This window comes from Mesoplodon densirostris, chromosome 7 (assembly GCF_025265405.1).
Source record: "Mesoplodon densirostris isolate mMesDen1 chromosome 7, mMesDen1 primary haplotype, whole genome shotgun sequence".
NCBI classification, from domain to species: domain Eukaryota; kingdom Metazoa; phylum Chordata; class Mammalia; order Artiodactyla; family Ziphiidae; genus Mesoplodon; species Mesoplodon densirostris.
In genome coordinates this window covers 44771136-44793685 of record NC_082667.1, presented here as the reverse complement: position 1 = coordinate 44793685, position 22550 = coordinate 44771136, and the positions used below count along the sequence as shown (strand labels likewise).

Genomic DNA, 22550 nt, shown 5'->3' with positions numbered 1-22550 from the left:
GGGCACGAACCCCTGCATCGGCAGGCGGACTCTCAACCACTGTGCCACGAGGTAAGCCCCATTGCTTTTATTTTTTGTTTGTTTTAAGTGCTTGCACTATCACAATCACCCTACTGGCATTTGAAGTCACTAAATAAAAAAAACTATCAGTCATTTTACTTTTAACTTGAATTTAAAAAAACAAAAAAACAAAAAAGTAAAAAAAAACCCCAAGAACTCCAGAAAACAAGCCCTAAATGTATGTCTGGGGTGTGTGTGTATGTGAATCTGAGCTTAGTATTATTATTGATATGTAAGAACCACAGCATTCCCTTACATAAAACAGGAGACCCAAAAAAGATTTAAAACTGAATGGAAGATTCCATTGGATTCTTTGTTTTGGGGCATATAAAGAGAATTTCCTTTCCTTTGTCCATATAGTTCATGTCTTAGTATAATCCTATAAAAAAAAAGGATAGTTTCATCCAAAACATCAGAGAACAGAAAGGCATAGGATAAAAAAAACCCACCTATAATGATGATTATTTGTTCTGAGTTTCTTAAAAAGGAATCCTTGCTTTTGGAGATTGTGGGCCCCCCAAAATTATTTGTAATACTTTGTAGGTGTGTCATAGTATTCATTTTAATCGGGTTCTCAAAAATATACATTACTAAAAAGACTGCTAACTACTGACCTAGTCCAAATGAGAAGTCTTCCTCCCAGAGTGAGGAGCAATTGCCACAGTTACACCACTAACCAGTGTCACTGACAGCCCCAGAACTGAGATCCTTAAGGCCACTCATGCTAGTGCACACTCAAATAAATTATGTTTCTTAAACTTGTGTCATCTTGTGAAGAAACTCTGCCTGCTTTATTTGTTGCAAATGTAAAGTCAGCTTATAGAGATTTCAAGGATACCTTTTCAATTTTAACATTTATTGCCATTAAAATTACTGTTTTAAGATTGGTCTGACAAGAATTAGCCCCAAAGAAAGAATCCCTCAAAAAAAACCAAAGCTCTCTTGTACATGCATGATGAAGTCTTAGTTTCATTCCTACTTACAGAAGCAAAAATTACCTATGTTTAACACTCAACGTTGGAACATCCACTAGAATTTAAAATAGGCAAAGAAGCTCATCTAGTATAGCAGACCTACTAGGAAAGATCATTCTTCTTGAAAAGTTTTCCACCAGTTTTACTAAAATGAGGTGTATTAATATAATCACATAAATAAATTATAATTAGTAAAGAGTGTTGCATATAAAGCCTGTACTAACTCAAGTTTCTTTTTACCAGTTTTTCCTGTTATGTGTTTTTATGAAAATTATTTTTATTTTAGAAAGTGTTGCCAAGATGTACTGGTTATTAAATATGACTTCAGAGCTAAATCTGCAGGAACATTGCACATTTCCCATATCTTTTTCTGACTCACTTTCCTTCCAGAGAAGAAGAAAGAGTTCCAAGGAGAGGAAGAAATAGCTGTAAGTAATATGTTCATGGGCATTTAATGCTAGATGGTTTAACATCTAGCTTGATTGCTACTGGTGAATCAGAGCTAAAAAATGACAGTAGCATCTATCATGTTATGTTATATCATGCAAAATTTTAACAAAGGCATGACAAGCTACACTGCTGATTTCAGCAATGTGCTATATTTGATAGCAATTGATAGATGTCTACAAAAGAAAATCACTAAATTGTAAAAATGCCTTAATTTTTAAGGTAGTGAATTATATTCTCTGAGCCGAGAATATAATGGCCAGGGAGCATAAACTGATAGGATCACAAGGCACAGTCCTAACAGTGACTTTAAACTCAGTAATTCTTTATCAGGACCCAGAATACCAGACAGTGCAACAATAATATTCTTGATTCTGCACTTAAATTTCAATAAGCAAATAAAGTATTGCCTCCTGTATAAAGACTAAAATATAGGTTTCCTATTCAGGGTTGTGACTACACTTTCAATGTCTCCAGCATAAACCAATGTGTGACAAAAGAGAGAGAAATTATATCTCAGTGACCTTGGCAGACATAACACCCTTTGGTCCTCAAAGTGCAAACTAAACAAAGCCCCTTAAGAGGCTATGATAAACTGCATTGGGAAAAAAAGTAAATAAAAATAATAGAGGCCAAAATACTGAAAAAGGAAAAAGGTTATTAGTCTATATGTCCTTTTATAATTTATAGTAATGATATTTTCCTCATTAAAATGCAATAGTAATAGATTAAGTAAATTGGGGATAGAAAGGACCGATTAAATCATTGTGTCTAACACATGCCAAGGGAGGGCAGATTTCCCTAGACTAAGGAACAAAGAAGAAAGAAAAATATAAAAATAGGTATTATATCAACATCTGCAAAAGGTTCATTGAGCATAAAGTCTATGGATATTAAGTAGAGGTTTTAGCATCAGTACTGAGCAAGATTAGATACTAACACAAAGTACCCATATCAATGGCGTCCTTGCTGTATTTTCAGACTTCTAGTATATTTACCTGGAGCTTTTCTGAATCAAAGCTTCTCTGTTTATACTCACGTAGAAAATGTAATCTGAGTTTCAATGAATTTTTAATTTTGTTCAATCTTGCATTTGTTCAACCAAAAACAATTTAAAAAGGACCAAAGCTATCAGCCTCTCAGTGAGCAACACCTTACTAGGGATTTCTTGAATCTGCCATAAAAATCAACAGTGTGCATCTAATAGTTTTCTTTTAATTTGAGCAGTGAAAAGTGAATAATCACATCAAATATTCTTCAGGGCCTCTTTGGTTTCCAGATTAAACATGTAAAGTGACCTGTCATCTTGCCACATTCTCTGCATTTCCATTTTAAATAATCATAAATAAGAAAACCTTGCTACTCTTTGGCATGACACAGTTGTTTGATCCAGCTACATTTCAAAGTCTTAGAAATTGCACTCATTCCTTCTTTAGAGTCCTTGTTCATCTCAAAGGTTTTCAGCTGAAAGATTCTTTATTGTATTCAAATCTTGTCCCATATGAATTGTTTTGATTACTCAGTTTATGAAGAGTCTTAGAAATTGAATTAGGTCCACAGCAAAAAACACCAACTGTTTTCCTGGAAAGACAAAGGGAGAAAATGGAAAATCAGGTGGAAAATTAGGCAGAACGTGACAAGAAGTATCTTTTAGTAGCATGTTTAAGGTGTTAACAAAGTTAATTTCTTGCTGCTTTGCATACAAATAATTTTCCAATTATTACCAAATATAAGTGACCACTAGGAAGATATTTTATTTACCTCATACTTTTCATGCCAGAGAGCAAGATCATTCAAAGAATATAACTATGAGCACATATTTGTTTATCAGACAGAGTGAGCAGTCTGCACGTCATTTTTTTTTTTTTAAATAAATGTCATCATTATTTCCAACAGGTTCCAACTCCCAAAGGGCCAAAGGACCCAAGCGGCAGAGACCAGAGCATGACTGCTTCCAGGAGAGACTGGGAGTTTCAACAGACCCAGAGCCTGAGACAATAAGAAAACAAAAAAATGGGATCAAAGGATGTGTGGGGAACTTAAAGAATCACTTTGTATTCAAATCGCACAGATGGCCTTTTCAACAATAAATGGTTGTGCTCCCATGCTCCCAGCTCGCTCCGAGACACACACCAAGACAATTGGCCCATCAGGAAAGAGACCATTGTGTGAGCTTCTTAGCGTGATTTATGTGGAGGGAGGGGCTCGGCCATGTTTCCCGTGATTATGACTCTCAAATGCGATTTCGATGCGTTCATCATCCTGGACGTCTGGGATGGACTGGGCCTCTGAGGAGCAGTGGCCACCCGGTCATATTTCATCTTCTCAAGCCCGTGGAGCCAAATTAATTGTCTCATCGATTTGAGAGGCAGGGCAGCAACGGCACTGTGGCTCACGACAGTCACGGGGAAGATGGGTCCAGGGCTCTCCAGGAGCTGATGTCTGCTTTCCCAGCAGCCAGCCAGGCCTAGGACCCTGACGGAAGCTTCCGCTCCACTCAGAAGCTTGTTGGGACAAGCCAGAGGAAAGTGCTGTCCCCAGGGCTAAGTGCCGTGTTCCGAGTCTCTGTTTCCCTGCTGCCAGAGCTCCCCCGTCCTCTGCACCTGTCTGGTGGACAGAGGTAGGTCCCCAGGTCCGGGAGAGAAAAGCTCGCTGTCTTCCCAGTCAGGCAATTCTCCTGTGCCTCACACTCCCCTTAATGTCATTTTGTAAGGGAGTCAAATGAAATCATGGTGCAGCTTGCTGTCTGTGAAGACTCAGCTGCTCAGCCACTCAGAATTAACCCTGCAGGCGGAGTCTCGGCTGATAGACACTGCGGATCCCTTGTCCCACTTCAGGCCCAGGCTATTCCCCTGCTGGGCAGGGCATTGGGATGATCCCCTGTTAGATTACTGATGCCACGCGTCTGATCTTTCCTAGGCTGGGAGGAGGGGTGATCCGTGAGAGGTAAGGGGCAAATCCTCTTCTGGGCCACCCTTCTTAGGGGTCAAGTAGCCAAAGCAGCTGAGCAAACTCACCAGGGCACAAGACCCCTCTCTAAAGACACGGAGAAGCTCTTAAAAGGCACAACACGGAGTGTCCAAGCTCCAAGGGGACTTCTCTAAACTGAAGTCCAGCCTCTCTGACCCCCTTTCTATGCAAATGACCCTGATCCTACACATACCCTTTGTGTGTGAGCTATGTCTGCGCAGTTAGAGAAGGGTGTGAAAGCTGCCCAGCGCTGGGCTGCACCAGAAGGTGCGGCAGGCAGTGAGCGGGCTGAGCGCTAATCGCTGTCCCCATGTAGGCCTTTCATCAGCCTCATGGCAGGACGGCCTCCTCTAAGTGTGCGAGCCTCACTTAGCCCCAGTCCCTGACCCTCAGGAACTCTGCAGAAAGCAAACCCAGTCAGTTTCCAGAAGGCTGTGTTCACAGGATGGAGGACAGCATAGGCCACCCCTGCCGAGGCTGGGGGGCTGTGAACTTGACCACCTTGGCCAGCTGAAGCACCCGTAACTCCCAACTCCCAGGGACATTCTCAGAACTCAGCACTGGTCCCTACCTAGGCCTCAACAGGAGGGGGCTCTGTGACGAAGGCCCCATCCTTACTTGCATCCACTGAAAGAGTGAGACACGGTGGAGGATGAGGGTGAGAGTGGTGGAGGGACAGGAAACTCTCTCTTCTCATCACAGAGCCTCCCCTACCCGAGGGTCTGGGCATTCACATACCCGCCTCCCCAGACATCATCCAGGATGGGCCACCATCACCCATCACCTGGAGGACTGAAGGGACCCTCCCCCCCAAAAAAAACTGATCTCCTCACACCCACTTGGGCCCCTCCTTGGGTTCTCTCATCGTCTAGAAATGTCCCTGAGATTCTGTGACTCCCTTTCTCAAAAGCCTTCACTGGCTTCCCACTGTGTCTCAAATGCAATCAATACAACATTAACCACCAAAGCCCTGTACGATCTGACCCCCACCTACTTGGTCTTCCCCCTCACTAAGCTCCAGGTACAACGGCCTGGCCTCCGTTCCTCCAGCACGCCATGCTCCTTGCTATCTCAGGTACTCTTCGCAGGCTGTTCCATCTGTCTGGAAAATTCTTTCCAAAGGCCTTGACTGGCTAACTCCTTTCCTGGCTTAAAAGTTATGCTCTTCCCCTCTCCCACCCCACACCCACACACAGCAATCTCTAATAATATTCTCTCTTAAAGGAATCCTTTCTTTTCCTTCATAGATGATCACAGTGTGTAATCCCGTGTGTGTGTGTGTGTGTGTGTGTGTGTGTGTGTGTGTTTATGTAATGCTCTCTCCCCTACTAAGACTGAAACCTTGATAAGAGCAGAGACCATGTCCCTCTCATTCTCCATAGTATCTCCAGCTCCTAGCCCAGAACCTGGCATAAAGTAGACACCCTAAAAATATCTGATGAATGAAGGAATGAACGCATGAGTTCAGATGAAAAATGAGTGAATGGGTGGAGATATCTTCTGGCAGCAGAGGATCTTGGCATTGTTCTCCGTCAGGGCTGACCTCTCCCAACTTCTCCTGCTGCCCCTGAGGCAGGCGCTGGAACCACCAGTAGCCCAGATGCTATTTCACCTCCTTCTTCCTTGTAGGGAATAAGCTTCTGGGTCTTCTCCATTTGGGACTTTCTGATCTAATCTGCATCTGCCCACAGGGTCTCGCACACCACTGTGGTCCTTGTGATGCCAGTCCACACACCCATGGGGCCACTCCCTTCAGATGACCCTAGTCCCACCATCTTGGTCCTCCATTTTGGGTCCAGTTGAGGTGAGGTTACTGTGTGGTAGGGGATGCCCAAGAAAGGGTTAAGTTGCCAGAAGCAGAGTCCTGCCCTTGGGTTTGCTCAGCCAATCAGAGTCTGTCCTGATGAGGTAAAGCTTCTATCCTGGGTAGCATTGGTTGAGTTGGCCGGCCCCATCTCCTGCTGGAGAGAGCCATAAGGGTGCAGTTTCTTGCTCTCAGGGGATGGAGCCGCCAGCTGTTGCTGCTTCGCAATGTTCTCCGACAGGCACCAGCACACTCTCTTCTTCTGCTCGTGTGAGTGAGCTTCCAAAGTGAATAAGCACTCTGCCTTCTCTGCCAGATACAGCACACAGAATTTCAGGTCTTCTGAAGAACCTTCCTGCAGCTTCACGCTCTGGAGGTAGAGGGGGTTCCTCAGGACGTTGCAGCGGCCTGGCTCATCCTCGGTGAAGAGCAGCAGGTCAGAGTAGGCAAACAGCGTCACCTTGGCAGCCTTGTTTCTCCCCTCATACAGCAGCAGCTCCTCTAGTCTGCACGTCATTGATGAGGGCAGAAACGAAGTCAAGAGCAGCAATTGATAGATGTCAACTGCTCCACATTTGACATATGAATAGATTTCTATCCACCCTGGACCATATCAGTTCTTCTCATGCTAAATGTTTTACAGCCATTTTTTCCCCCTAAAGATCCCATGGATTTTCATGGGAAGTGGTGAATAAGTGTAAAGAAAGGAAAGCTATTACCAATTTGAAAGGATAATTTTAAGTGACTAATTTATATCTACATTATAACAAAAAGCATACTAATCTGGATACATTTTCTTTTTTATTTATGTGCCACAATAATTGTAACAAATACAAAGCAGGTTTTATTATTTGCTATATTTGCTAACATAAAATTTTGGTAGATAAATTATACATATCCATAACAAATAGAATAAATAAATCCCACAAAATGATTACTATTTCACATTGATTTCCTACAAAGTTTGTTGATTTGCATTGAATACTTCCTATGATATCAAAATGATTGACAATTCTTATCATATCTTGGACAAATACAGTATGTATTCATTATCTGAGAATAATTGTTGCTGAAAAAAAGACAGTGAATCCATTTAAATGGGTACCAAAATTTATAATAAATACTGAAAAAAGTTTTATTAAAACTTTTCACCTTGAAAAATGAAACAAAGAACTACAAAATAAACTTTTACTTGCAGCCATGATGGAGAAATAGGGACTAGATTTACCCTCTTGCATTAAAAAAAATAGGACAAAACAAATAACATATGAAACAATTATTTTCAGATACTGGACAACAGGCAGCACAGAAGTGTCATCCCTGAGAAAACAAGAAAAAACAAGGTGAGCCCGACAACTATCTCTTCTTGTTGCCTGAAGGCAATTTAGAAGCTGTAGCACAGAAGAGGGAAACTCATGCAGAGACTGGTGGTCTTACTGAGTTAAAGAGAAAAAGAATGGAGTTCACGAAGGCCAAAGCAGCTAGAACTTGATATCAAAAGAAAGAAGTTCTGGAGATCTGCAGAGGAGTATCCTCAAGTCTTTGGCTGAGTACTAATCTCCTCATGTGTTAGAGGAAACCATGTGAAACTGGGTAGAGAACTACCAAGGAGCAGTAGGTCAAACAACTCTGAGTTTACACAAGGCTGTCAACAACTTATATTCCCACAAGCCGAAATGGAAAGCTCCATATATAATACATTGGTAATGGATAATGTACTAAATTTATTACCTTATTTGCAAAGGGTAGGGAGGATGTTGGTCAAATTAGCCCAGATTGGAGGCTGCTCTGGACTCATACTGACAAAGCTTAAAAGCAAGCCTTGAAAAGATCAAACTGATGGACTTCCCTGGTAGCACAGTGGTTAAGAATCCACCTGTTAATACAGGGGACACGAGTTTGAACCTTGGTCTGGGAAGATCCCACATGCTGTGGAGCAACTAAGCCCATGCACCACAACTACTGATCCTGTGCTCTAGAGCCTGCGATCCACAACTACTGAGCCTGTATGCCACAACTACTGAAGCCCGTGTGCCTAGAGCCCATGCTCCACAACCAGAGAAGTCACTGCAATGAGAAGCCTGCACACTTCAACGAAAAGTAACCCCCACTCGCCACAACTAGAGAAAGCCTGCACGTAGCAATGAAGACACAATGCAGCCAAAATAAATAATAAAATAAATAAATTAAAAAGAAGAAAGATCAAACTGAACCCAAGTAACAAAACTGTATGCCAAAAACAATTCCAACAATATTGAAAAGAATAAATAAAAATTTGGAGTTTGATGTCTAAACTTCAAAGTATATAGCATTTAATTAAAAATTATCAGGAATGTGTGTAGCAAGAAATTATGAACTATAACTAGAAGTGTTATGGGTTAACTTTTGTCCCCTTCCCCAAATTCATAGGTTGAAACTCTAACTCTCAGTATCCCAGAATGTGGCTGTATTTGGATATAGGGCATTTAAAGATGTAATTAAGATAGAGTGATGTTGTTAGGGTGGACCCTATTGCAATCCGACTAGTGTCTTTGTAAGAGGAGGAAATTAAAGAGACACTAGAGACACACATGCACAGATAAAAGACTGACCATGTGAAGAGGCAGCAAGAGGGTAGTCATCTGAAAGCCAAGGAGAGGCCTCAGAGGAAATCACCCTGCTAGCATCTTAATCTTAGACTTCTAGCCTTCAGAATAGTGAGAATATAAACTTCTATTGTTTAATCCATCAACCTGTGGGATTTTATTATGGAAGTCCTAGCAAACTAATACAAGAAGAAAGATAAGTCAATAGAAATGGGACGAGAATGACAGAAATGATGGAATTATTAGATAAGGTCACTGAAACAGTGATGAGAAACATGTTTCATATGTTCAAAGAAAAACATCGACATAATGAGAAAGGAAAAAAGATTTGTTAAAGGCCTAAGTGGAAATGCTAGAGATTAAATGCAATATTTAAAATGATAAATATATTGATGGGTTAACAGAAGAATAGGCACTGAAGAAGAAAAAATAAGTAAACTTGAAGATATAGCAGTAGAATATATCCAAATGGAAGCACACAGAGAACAAAAATTGGGCAGAAAAGTGAGAAGAGCCTCAAGGTCCTGTGGGACAATACCAACCAGTCTTTCATATATGTAATCATAGTCTCAACATAAAAGAAGACAGAGGGAAAGAGAAAAAAATATTTGAAGAAATAATTACCAAAATTTTTACAAATTTGATGGAAAAAAAACCAGATCCAACGATCTAATGAACTCCAAGGAGAACACGCACATGCACACACACACACACACACACACACACATAACAACATAAGGCAAGTTATAATAAAACTCTGGAAACCAGTTACAAAGAGAATAACACAAAAGCAGCTGACAGAGGGTGGGGGCAGAGACACACTATAAATAATAAATAGATGAAGGATAGACTTCTTGTCACAAACTATTTAAGTCTGAAGGCAATGAAGTGAAATCTTCAAAGTGCTGAAAGACAAAAAAAAAAAAGCAACTATTCTATATCAAGCAAATTCTATACCAAACAAAAATAACTTTCAAAATTGAAGATAGAATGTAAACTTTTCTAACAAAAGTTGAGGGAATTCGTCACCAGCAAACTAGCACTATAAGGTATATAAAGGGAATTCGTTGGGAAGGAGAATGAAATCAGATAGAAATATGAATCTTCCCAAAGCTATGAAGGACACCAAAATAGTGAATCTGTGAATAAATACACTGTATATTTTGTCTAATTTTTAATCTCTTTAAAATATAATTGATATTTAAAACAAAAGTAATAACAATACATTATGGAGTTTATAGTATATGTAGAAGAAAGATAAACAAGAACAACAGCCAAAGAGATGCAGGGTGAATGGAAGTACATGAGGTAGTATAATATTATTTGAAGAACACTGTGATAAGCTAATGGTGTACACCGTAAACCTAGAGCAATGCTTCTCCAATTTCAGCTTCATCAGCATCACCTAAGGCACTTCACAGACCACAGATAGCAAGGCCCTATTCCTAGATCCTCTGATTCAGCAGATCTTGGATATAGCTCCAAGAATTTGGTTTTCCAACAAGTTGCCAGGTGATGCTAGTCCAAGGATTGCAACTTGGGAACCAATTCCTTAAAGAAATAACTAAAGTCAAACAGAGAGGTATGTCTAATATGTCACTTTAGGAGAAAAAGATGGAATCATAAAATAACACTAATTGAAAAGAAAGTAAAGAAAGCAAGAAAAAAGGAAAGAACAAATGAGATGAATAGAAAGCAACAGTAAACTGTTGGACTGTAACTCAATCCATAGGAGCCAAGAAAACTCAATGAGGAAAAGATACTCTCTCCAATTCATGATGTTGGGAAAACTGGATATTCACATGCAAAAGAATGGAACTGCACCTTATCTCACTCTACTCCCAAAAATTAACTCTAAAGGAAATAAAGACTTGAATATAAGACCTTAAACCATCAAATCTTAGAAGAAAACACAGAGGAAAAAATTCTTTGACAGTGGTCTTGGCAATAATTTCATGAAACTGACACCAAAAATACAAGCAACAAAAGCAAAAATAAATAAGTGGGACTACATCAAATTAAGAAGCTTCTACATAGCAAAAGAAATGATCAACAAAATGAAAAGGCAAGCTAGGGAATGGGAGAACATATTTGAAAACTACATATTTGATAAGGGGTTAATATGTAAAATATATAAGAAATTCATATAACTTGCTAGCAAAAAAAATAATAATAATCCAGTAAGAGGAAACTCTTTCAGCTTTTCACCATTGAGTAAGATATTAGCTGTGGGCTTATTATATAGGGCCTTTATTATGTTGAGGTATGTTCCCTCTATACTAACTTTTCAGAGAGTTTTTATCATAAATGGATGCTGAATTTTGTCAAAAGCTTTCTCTGCATCTATTGAGATGATCATATAATTTTTATTCTTCAGTCTGTTAATGTAGTGTATCACATTGGTTGATATAAAGATACTGAACCATCCTTGCAATGCCTTGGATAAATACCACTTGATGATGGTGTATGTTCCTTTTAATGTATTGTTGAATTTGGTTTGTGGTTCTGGGAAAACTGTACAGTTACATGTAAAAAGAATGAAATTAGAGGATTTTCTCACACCACATACAAAAAATATCTCAAATTAGATTAAAGACCTAAATATAAGAATGGAAACCATAAAACTCCTAGAAGGAAAAATAGGCAGAATGTTCTTTGACGTAAATCATAGCAATATGCTTTAGGATCTATATCCTAAGGCAAAGGAAACAAAAGTAGAAATACATAGGACCTAATTAAAGTGAAAAGTTTTTGCACAGCAAAGGATACCATCCACAAAATGAAAAGACAACCTATTGAATGGGAGAAAATAATTGCAAATGATATGACTGATAAGGGGTTAATATTCAAAATATATAAACAACTCATAAAACTCAATATCAAAAGAAAAACAAAAACAAACAACACAGTTAAAAAATAGGCAGAACAACTGAATAGACATTTTTACAATGTCTATTCAATTCATTTTTACATTTTAAATGTTGGTGAGGTTGTGGAGAAAATGAAACCCTTGCATACCACTGGTGGGAATGTAAATTGGTATAACCAGTATGGGAAATAGTATGGAGGTATCTCAAAAAATTAAACTATCATATGATACAACAATCCCTCTACTGTGTATATATCCATAGGAAATGAAATCACTCTCTTGAAGTATTACCTGCACCCCTATTTTATTGCAACATTATCTAGAATAGTCAAGACATGGAAACAACCTTGGTGTCCATAGATGGATGAATGGACAAAGAAAATGCGATGTGATGTGATACACACACACTGAAATATTATTCAGCCATAAAAAAGAAGAAAATCTTGTTATTTGCAACAACATGGATGAACCTTGAGGGCATCATGATTAGCACAATAAATCAGACAAAGAAAGACAAATGCTGTATGATCTCACACATTTGTGGAATCTAAAAAACCAAAACTCACAGAAACACAGAGCAGATTGGCAGGTGCCAGAGGCAGGTGGGGAAGGTAGGGGATGACTGAAGACTGACAAAGGGTTACAAACTTATAGTTACAAGAGGAATAAGTTCTAGGATGTAATGGACAGCATGGTGACTATAGTTAACAACACTTATTGTATATTTGAAAGTTGAGAAGACAGTAGATCTTAAAAGTTCTCATCACACAAACACAAAATTTGTAATTATTTGAGGTGATAGATATGTTAATTAACTTTATTGTGGTAGTCATTTTGCAACATATACATATCAAATTGTTATACTATATACAATATTATATGTCAGTTATTTTTCAACAAAGCTGGAAAAACGAAGAATATTTTTAATCTATGTAATGATAAAATGTAATTTATTTTGTAATGAATGCAGTATAATAGTAAGATGTAAATAGTTTAAACACTACAACTAAACCCTAGATCTAAAAAACTTCAAATTACATGTATCAAAAACTGATAGAACTGTAAAGACAGACAAATCTAGAATTATAGTTAATGACTTCAACACTCTTCTTTTGGAAATTGACAGAACAAGTAGACAGAAAATCAGTAAGTGTACTGAAGACTTAAATACCACTATCAACCAACTGGAACTGATTGATATTTATAGGGTATTCTACCCCAAAACAATGGAATACAAATTCATTTTTAGTGCCCATGGAATATTCACCAAGACAGACCATATTCTGGGCAGTAAAACAGGTCTCAATAAATTTTAAAGGACTGAAATAACAAGGAATATGTTTTCTTAAAACCCATTTGAACCAGAAATCAAGAAAAAATACCCCTATATTTGGGAATTAAACAACATACTTCTACATAAACAATGGGTCAAAAAAGAATTCACATGGTACTTGTAAAAATATTTTGACCTATATAAAAATGAAAATAGGGCCTCCCTGGTGGCGCAAGTGGTTGAGAGTCCGCCTGCCGATGCAGGGGATACGGGTTCGTGCCCCGGTCTGGGAGGATCCCATATGCCGCGGAGCGGCTGGGCCCGTGAGCCATGGCCGCTGAGCCTGTGCGTCCGGAGCCTGCGCGTCCAGAGCCTGTGCTCTGCAACGGGGGAGGCCACAACAGTGAGAGGCCCGCATACCGCAAAAAAAAAAAAAAAAATGAAAATAAAACATATCAAAATTTGTAGTATGTAGCTAAAGTGTTTAGAGGAAAATTTATAGTATTAAACACTTTTATTATGAAAGAACAAAGATCTAAAATCAGTGACCTGTGGTTCCACCTTAAGTAACTAGTAAAAGAAGAGCTAATTAAACCCAAAATGAGCAGAAGAAAGAAAATAATAAAAAAGTATGAAAATAAATTCTTACACTTAATAAAATTTAGGTTACTATCAAAACCAGAGCTAGAAACAATGGATTACTTAAAATGAATAAAACTGAACTACTGAATTTATACCACCAAAAATTAAAAAAACCATAGTGCAGTTTTCATTAAGATGAAAAGGGAATGAGACATTTTGGCTGTCTGTATACAGTCTCTTTCAACACTGTATTATGACAATAAGATACCATTATTTTCTTTTTTGGCTTTCATAGGGCAAATATAGAGTTAGATTTTCAAATTTTGCAAATTTCCTAAAGGCTTATCTTAAATTCTTCATAATAATATCATTATTTTTAAAGCTCCGTATATGATCATTTTCTTTTTTACATTTTGTTTTCCAATTATTAACTAGTTTAACTCTAGGAGATCTTTGTTTGTGTAATTTGAGGAGTTCCCCAATGTCACTTTCACTAACAATGAAATCCTACAACTTTTAATTAACATTTATAATTAATTTGCACTAATTTTCATTAGGTTGCTGCAATCCAACAATCATCTAGAGATTTATCTACAAAAACTCTGTAGAGATGGGTAGAGATAGACTTAGATGCTAGCACAGAATGTTGTTTGGGGGAAGATGTTGGGAACTAGTTCCAGAAATGTTCAACATATTGGTGAATATTTTCCTATTATACCGATACTCATTTTTCCATTCATTTTTAAAGTGTGTGATCTCATATAATGAAAGTTTATTCACGCCTTAGGGATTATTCACTTCTTGTATTACAGATACAGAGGGTCGAGTGACTTGACCCAGGGACACAAGAGCAAATGTAAGAGACCAAACCTAGGTATCCTTAATCTGTTTTGTTTTTAAAACTCCATGGGGCAGTAAAATATAGATATATCTCAGACATCAATCCCAGAAGAGTTTTCCCTACTCCAAAGGCCATGTAAAGTTCTTTCTTTCTCCTTTTCCATGATGCATACATTCAACTAAGTTAAGGTATGATATGTATTTTTACTATAAATAACAGGAAACTGGATCTCAGGTATAATAAATAATTTTTAAAAAGACATACAAGGAAGGGATCACTCTCATACATGTGTGCAAATTAATATGCCTCTTCTCTATTTTTGTCTCTTTATATGCTCTCAGCAATTTATGTACCTGAAGTTAACCAAAATTTTACATCTAAAATGAAGTCTTCTATTTAAATAGTGCCTTTTTCCAGTTAACAAACCTTAAGACGTTGATCCATTCTTTTCCTAGCTATGCTACATAAAAATCCTTCAAAAAGTAGTGCATTTGAGGTGCCTGCCCAGAGCAAATACATAAAATGAAAGTGTACAAAATGTCAACCATAGATGGTGCACACTTGCTCTTCTTAAATAAGCTTTGCTGTTTAAAGAAAATGAACAAACAACCAAATAAACATACAAAATCCCTCTCAATATGAACAGTATAACAAATGAGAACTCTTGAGAACTAACCAAAGAAACCAAAAATCCCAATGTAATTTCTTGCAAATGATCCTCTACTGTTTGGGGGTTTGGTTTCAGAATTGAGCAAAAACAAACAAGCAAAACAAAGAAACAAACTATCAAAGTTTTCAGCACTACTATGAAAACTAATAAAAGAACGCTTGTCAGAAGTCAGTTAAATGTCATTAAGGAGGAAGGAGTCTGTGGTGCATAGCAAGACCCAGGTGATATGACATGATGATCACATCTAAGGTGGATGATTTTGGAGAAAGAAGGGAAAGAAATATAACAAAAACTGGGTTGACTTTTTTCTTTATTGTATAGTTTACCTTTAACTAGGGCCCTGAAAATTGCAAAGGACCTCTGCTTTCCAAGTAATGCTTTCCTCTTTAACCCAAATTACTTCATCAAGGGAAGGAAATCTAGGAGTGCTTTCAAACATGGTTGTAATCTGAATTACATGGGTCACTGTATTCCTTTTTAGACTTCGCTTCTGGGGCTTCACACCATGATTCCTAAAACAAAATCTCTGAAGATGAAGCCAAACGCCATGATGAATCCATGATTATTTCAGTAGATCATATTCATCCATAAATTTATAAATCGGGGCTTTAAAAAAAACTCTCCATCTAATAAGCTGCCTCATTCATTTACAATCAAATACCCTTTTTATATTTATCAAAATGTATTTTTAAAATTATGAATTAATCAAATATATGCTAATAATTGTAGCATAATTCAATCTAGAAGAAAACGATGATCACTGGTGCCTTAGAGTCACAGGAAATTTTAAAAATTAAATCTTCTATTTAGGGCCTCCCTGGTGGCGCAAGTGGTTGGGAGTCCGCCTGCCGATGCAGGGGATACGGGTTCGTGCCCCGGTCTGGGAGGATCCCATATGCCGCGGAGCGGCTGGGCCCGTGAGCCATGGCCGCTGAGCCTGCGCGTCCGGAGCCTGCGCATCCGGAGCCTGTGCTCCGCAACGGGGGAGGCCACAACAGTGAGAGGCCCGCATACCGCAAAAAAAAAAAAAAAAAAATCTTCTATTTATATACATTCTTATTGCAGGTGTGTTTAGTTTAGCAACAAAAGTATGATTAGTTCAAGTGTAAAATTATATTGAATTTTAATAAAATTCTGCAGGATAAACAGGATAGAAATACAAGTTCAACTAGACAAAAGAGTGATGTAAAATTTCTGATAGTGAAAGCTACAAAACATACAAATATACAAAGTTGGTATTAAGAAACTATGATATTTAGATTCCAGTAGATATGTTTAAAAGAGTTACATTAATTTTAAAATGTCAATATCTGCAGTATGTTAGAAATTATAGCCTTTGGGACTATTAAAACTTATGATGAAACCTTTTTGATGCCAACTTTAAAATGTGTGAGTGGGTATATGGTTTTCAAAATGCTTTTAAAATTCTTATAGACCATTGCCCTGCACTAAGATAATTTTACAGAAGACAAACAGGCTCCCTAGACTGTGCCCAAAATGAATGCTTTCCTTCAGCTGTATCGCTTCAGGTCATAGACATATAGCCCATAATGCCAGAATTCTTTATAGAATTATAGCTTCAAAGAAAAAAATATGTTTGGAAATACTTCTGATTTAGAGACTGCATATTAAAGAGTTTTAAAAACTAACAGTTTTAAAAAATGTATTCATTCTGGTAAAAAGCTACCAAAAATCTGACTTTTAAGTGCATTCACTGTTAGAACTACTTGAATAGCTCCCTCGCTTGCTAACGTGATTTAAAAAAACCTTCCCAATGATTACCTGACTTATGCTATTGGAATGAACACCCTTTATAATATGGATCTATGTAAATTTAAAAGTAGGTAGGAGAGTCTAGTTCATAAATAGACTACTTTTAAGCCAAATTTTGAGTATTTGGCATTACAGATGATTGAGGTGGTTCCTGCCTTGCCTCCTCCTTTGGTAGTGATAATTGAGTGTTTAAGTGACTCTGTAATTTGTAAACCCATTACTAAGTAATCTTTAAAAACTTCATGTGATGACTTGGGAATATTTTAATTTGATCATTAGCCACATAAATTTTTTGAGGAATAGTACTTACCCTCTGTTATATTTTGCTATTTCATTAAACAGAAGTTTCCACTGAGGACGTCCAATAAAAAGTCTTGAATTCAGTGCTTGATATTTTTCTCCAATTATCTTCTGCCAAAAAGAAAGCACTATATTTTATATGACACAGAGTTGGACAAATAACCCATTTCTCTAACATCATCTTTGCTGGTGCTGTGGCTTCCTAACAAATTGCTGTGATATAAAGAATATAAGTATCATATGGCAACCTATTAGGTAAAGTCATTTAGAAGCATAATTTCCTCCCTCTTTCCCTTTAAAATCCATTACCTTCTTGAATGTCATTATTACAAATGGCTGATTTTCCTAGACTTCAGTTAGTTGCATCATTTTTAAGTAACTGCAGCGTTAAAGAATGCATTCTAATTGCCTACTCTCAGAAAAGGCGCAGCACATAAGCTTTATTGAAGCGTTTTGTACTGCAAAGTTATCATATTTGGCTCATTATATGAGTAAAATACTATAAACTGTCACCATAAATTTGGGGAAATGATCCTGGGCATGATAGCCTAAAACAGAAGAGCTCCAAATTTGGGATCTGTCAAGAAACAACTTCTAATGTACTGGTGCTTGCAATTAACAGACTATTAGATCTGAATTGGTGATAAAGAGAGTGAAGTGAGAAGAGAGGAGAAAGTGTCTGAGTCCCAGGCAGACAAACTGAGAACCAGATGTAATATATGCTCTGTACCTTAATTACAGTGAAACCATGAGGAATAATGATACTGACTTGCTTCATGAGAGTATAAAATAAAATGTTTTTACATACCAAGTAGGGTAGAAATCTGACTAAAAAAATAGGTTTAGATTAGTTTCAAAGTAACTGACAAGCATTCATATTTTGTATTCAAACTATTATAGAAAATGTACAATGGAAAATACTACAATAAAACTTGTGAAAGCATTCATGCTCAGGTTTATACGGCTATACAGCTCTTCCGTGTTGTTTGTAAACAGTTTCTTCATCTATGATATGGGGATTGCAAAATCATTTACCTCTTGAATATGTTGGAATTACATGAGATAACATATATGAAATGCTCAGCACAGCGTCTAGCAGTGAAGTAAATAATGCGTGATGACTGTTACTTTATTTAGTTTCCCTTGAAGAGAAACGAGCTTAATCTTATCTTCTCTCACCACATAAAACCTCCCCTCGGGGCTTCCCTGGTGGCGCAGTGGTTGAGAGTTCGCCTGCCGATGCAGGGGACACGGGTTCGTGCCCCGGTCCGGGAAGATCCCACATGCCACGGAGCGGCTGGGCCCGTGAGCCATGGCCACTGAGCCTGCGCGTCCGGAGCCTGTCCTCCGCAATGGAGAGGCCACAACAGTGAGAGGCCCGCGTACTGCAAAAAAAAAAAAAAACCCCAAAACCTCCCCTCGATGAACATAATCACAAGACTATTCGCTTATGTCCTCATGTCTAGATGAGGCAACTGTGGAGAGAAGAGAGATGAACTAAAAGGTCTGTTCCAGCTCCCTGTGAAAGGGAGAATACGGTTGACTTCAAGGACAAGCTATGAGTTTGCTGGACACATTCCAAAACAGGCTTTCCTCTGGGAAACGTTTCTTCAAACCACCTGCAGAAATTTTCTTCCACACAGCCCCTACAGTAAATCTTCTATTCTCAAGAGGCTTGTTTAATTTACAATAACATTCAATCACATACCTGTAACCCATCTGTCTGACTGAGGTACAGCTGGATGTTGACATAGTCAGGTCTGTTCTCTTGCCAAAACTGACAGGACATAAAAATAAATAGACATTAAAATTTGTTCTGTATACACAGACTCTCTCCTATCCTAACATATGTGATTCTACGATTTGTTAAGATGTATCGTGTCTTATCACAGCTAACATCTATGAGCAAATGTACATATATACATACATATATATGTACCACAGGCATGGCAGATTCTAACATTAATAACCTGTCACCTACTGGTTTAATTAGTTATGATGGAGGTAGTGGACAGGATTAGTTCTCTGTCATCTTCATAGATAGAAAATCAAACACACTAAATGTTATACTAATATTCCCCTAAATCCTCCCCAATTATTTCTTATTTTATTCCCTAAGAGCCTCTAAATTTTACTAAAAAGTTCACTCAGAAAGAATATGATTTTTTAAAAGTAAAAAGTGATATTTAATAAGCATGCTAGGAATCACAAAAAACAAAACAAACAAAACCTGGTTCCAGTTCCTACCTTCTTCCTATTCAGCACTGGTTTCCCTTGTATAAAAATGTATGAGGCAGCAAATATACCTGCCAAAATAAAATAGTCTGGAAAAGCTCTCAAACATTTTGAAATCTTGAAAAATAAACAGACAAAGAAAAATATCTGAAGAAAAATGAATTCAACAAAGGGGGTAAAAGGGTTTTGTCCCCATAGGCTTCCTTTTACCAGAAGGCAAAAATGAATCTGCTAATGACTCTGGCCTTGCTCTGACTCAATCCTGACTTCTGAAATCTACATTTAAAAAAATATTATTCTTCTTAAGGCCTCCTGAAATAAGGAGATGCTGAAAGATAAGGAAAAGGAGTCAAAAAGTAAAAAAAAAAAACAACAAAAAGTAGAAAAGAAGGAAGGAACACAATCACCATGGTGTGCTCTGGAGAAGAGAGATGAATATCTGATGTGTAGAACCTGAGGAAGGGCTTAGAAGAGACCAGCACTTCTTCAACAGCCAAACTATTTCTTGAGCATCAGTGGGCGTAGTAGGTTTGCTGGAGATGGTATGGCTTTGCTGGACCTTATTGCAGCAAAAGGATCAATTGATTTCAAGTACTGTTTTTACAGAGTGTGAAAGTAATAATTTTTAATGAATATATATTGGGACTCAAAAAAGAAGGTTCAGGAATGCAAAAGAAGTCACTATGCAAATAGGGAGTAATTAAGTGAGGTTACATCACTCCTCTGGCACCCTTTATAATAGTAAAGGCACCTGGCAGGTGGCTAGAGACTTGTTTCTACTGCCATCTCTGTCTAACCTTGAGATTTCTAGGGAGTTACTCAACTTATAAAGGCCCCAGTTTCTTCATCAGGACAATCATAGAGTTGAATGACATTATCCTACAGGTTTCTTCCAGATCTAAAACTATACATTTTCTGACAGGTGGCAACTCTAAGTTATAAAATCCCAATAAAAACACATTTTACTTTTAAAGTGATAAGTGATGATTCTCTTATCATAATAGTCTTAAAATATAATCATTAAATTCCATACCACAGCTGCCTCAAGTTATACCCAAACACTAAAGTCATTTTAAGGCCCTTCAGGAATTGAATCAGGGTTTATGAATTTTAATTGTGAGGAAACAGGAATTTCCAGGTGCCAGTAATGGATAGCACCTCACAAAACACACGACTTGCATTGATTTTTGTCTTAAATGTCCACCAGGATGCTCCTCTGAAATCACCCCAATAACTCCTGCATCAATAACTGCTGTTTGGAAGTAAGATCATCTATACCATTTTTCTAGATTCCACATATATGCGTTAATATACGATATTTGTTTTTCTCTTAACTAATGAGAACATACTGTATAGCACAGGGAACTCTACTTAATGCACTGTGGTGACCTAAATGGGAAGGAAATGCAAAAAAGAGAGGATATATGTATATGTATAGCCGATTCATTTTGCTGTGCAGTAGAAACTAACACAACATTGTAAATCAACTATACTCCAATAAAAATTAATTTAAACAAAAAGAAAAAAAATAACGTGTTTGGTGCCCACAGCCTCCAGAGAAAAGTATGCAGACTTAAATAATGTATTTAATGATTTCAATGTCTCCATTTTAACTTATCTGTCATTGAAAACAAGCAATAGTATCTACTAAAGAAACACACACACACACACACACACACACACACATACACACTGAACTTGGTAAATCAGTTGCAAACACAGAAAATAAAAAAAGACTTCTTTTTAACATCTTCCTCATAGGCAGGACCAGTGTTCATCCTCTTGATGTGAAAAATCGAAACAGGTATACAGAGGTGTGTGTAGAGATAATCATCACCACATTATTTACACTAGTTTTAAGCTTTTATATTATTTACTCTAAGGGTGAAGCATATCCACCAAAAAGTTTGAGAAGAAATCTTAAGATTGAACTACTTCGAATGTCCAGCCATTTATATATTTGTCTTTCCTTTATTCCTTTCCTGCCCTGCCACTTGTCTTATAAAGCATCTATTATTCAAATGTGCCTTTCCACATCTTGGATCAAATTATAGCCTTTTATTAAAAAAAAGTATATGCTCTCTATCAGTTCAAAACAATTTTTTTAAACTAGAAAAACAGGCAAAAGTAGAATTAGGAAATCCAAAAAGTAATACAAGTGGTTGGTAAGCACAGGGAGAGAAGTTCAGTCTCACTAGCATTCAGGGAAAACTACAGAGATGCCGCTGTTTAAGAGATGGATAGAAATTTGAAAGATTGGTGATATAATGTTTGGAATAAATTTCTCTTATATTCTTTGGTGGAAATGTAAATTGTTTTAGCTTCCTTGGGGGACACTTTTTTTAGTCTATATTAAAAATTTAAATTCATTCCCAAAGTCCTCAGAGCCTCCAACTCAAGAAGTCCAGCCTCAGGCATTAACCTAGAAAAAATACCCACACATTTGAAAGTGGTGATGATGCTCTTCTTGAAAGATTTTTCTCCCTTACCTCAAGGACAGAACTACCTCTTGGTTTCCTACTACCTCACTGGCCACTCTGACCAATCTCCTTTACTGACTTATCACTCATCTTCTGCCCCTCTAGAAACTGCAGTACCCCGAGGCTTGGTATATTCACACACATTCTCAAGATGATCTACAATCATATAAGTATGCTCAAATCCATTCAATGGCTTCTCATCTCTCCCTTTTTTTTCCTCCTGATTTAGCAGGCCCTTGGTGAGCCCCAGAAATCTGCACTTTTTTTTAATTGCGGTAAAATATACATAAGACTGATCATTTTAACTGTTTTTTAAGTATACAGTTGATTAGCATTAAATACATTCACATTGTTGTGCAACCATCACCACCAATCCATTTTCAGAACTTCTTCATCTTCCCAATCTGAAACTCTGTGTCCATTAAACAGTAACTCCTCATTTGTCCTTCCTGGAAACCTGGCAACCACCACTCTACTTTTTGTCTCTAGGAATTAGACTACTCTAGGTGCCTTATATAAGAGGAATCACACAACAGTTGTCCTTTTGTGTCTGGTTAGATAGTAATAAGTTTATAGAAAGCAATGTGCAGAACAATACAAATAGTATGGTAGAATGTATAGAATGCTCATGAGTTACATCTGGTTACAAAGATTGGGTGGGGATTTTGCTTCATGTGGATTATTAGA

General features: G+C 37.6%; 1 protein-coding gene across 2 annotated transcripts in view; it reads right to left on the bottom strand.

Moving 5' to 3' along the window:
- Nucleotides 1–899: 899 nt before the first annotated feature.
- Nucleotides 900–22550, bottom strand: part of NOX4 (NADPH oxidase 4) — a 152697-nt gene continuing 131046 nt past the window's right edge. For both annotated transcript variants that reach the window (XM_060102762.1, XM_060102763.1), the window contains 3 exons: nucleotides 18857–18925; nucleotides 17159–17259; nucleotides 900–3062 (listed from right to left, as the gene is read on the bottom strand). In XM_060102762.1, coding sequence (XP_059958745.1) covers nucleotides 2942–3062; nucleotides 17159–17259; nucleotides 18857–18925 — 291 coding nt within the window. In that variant the 3' untranslated portion in view covers nucleotides 900–2941. The remainder of the gene's footprint in view (nucleotides 3063–17158; nucleotides 17260–18856; nucleotides 18926–22550) is intronic.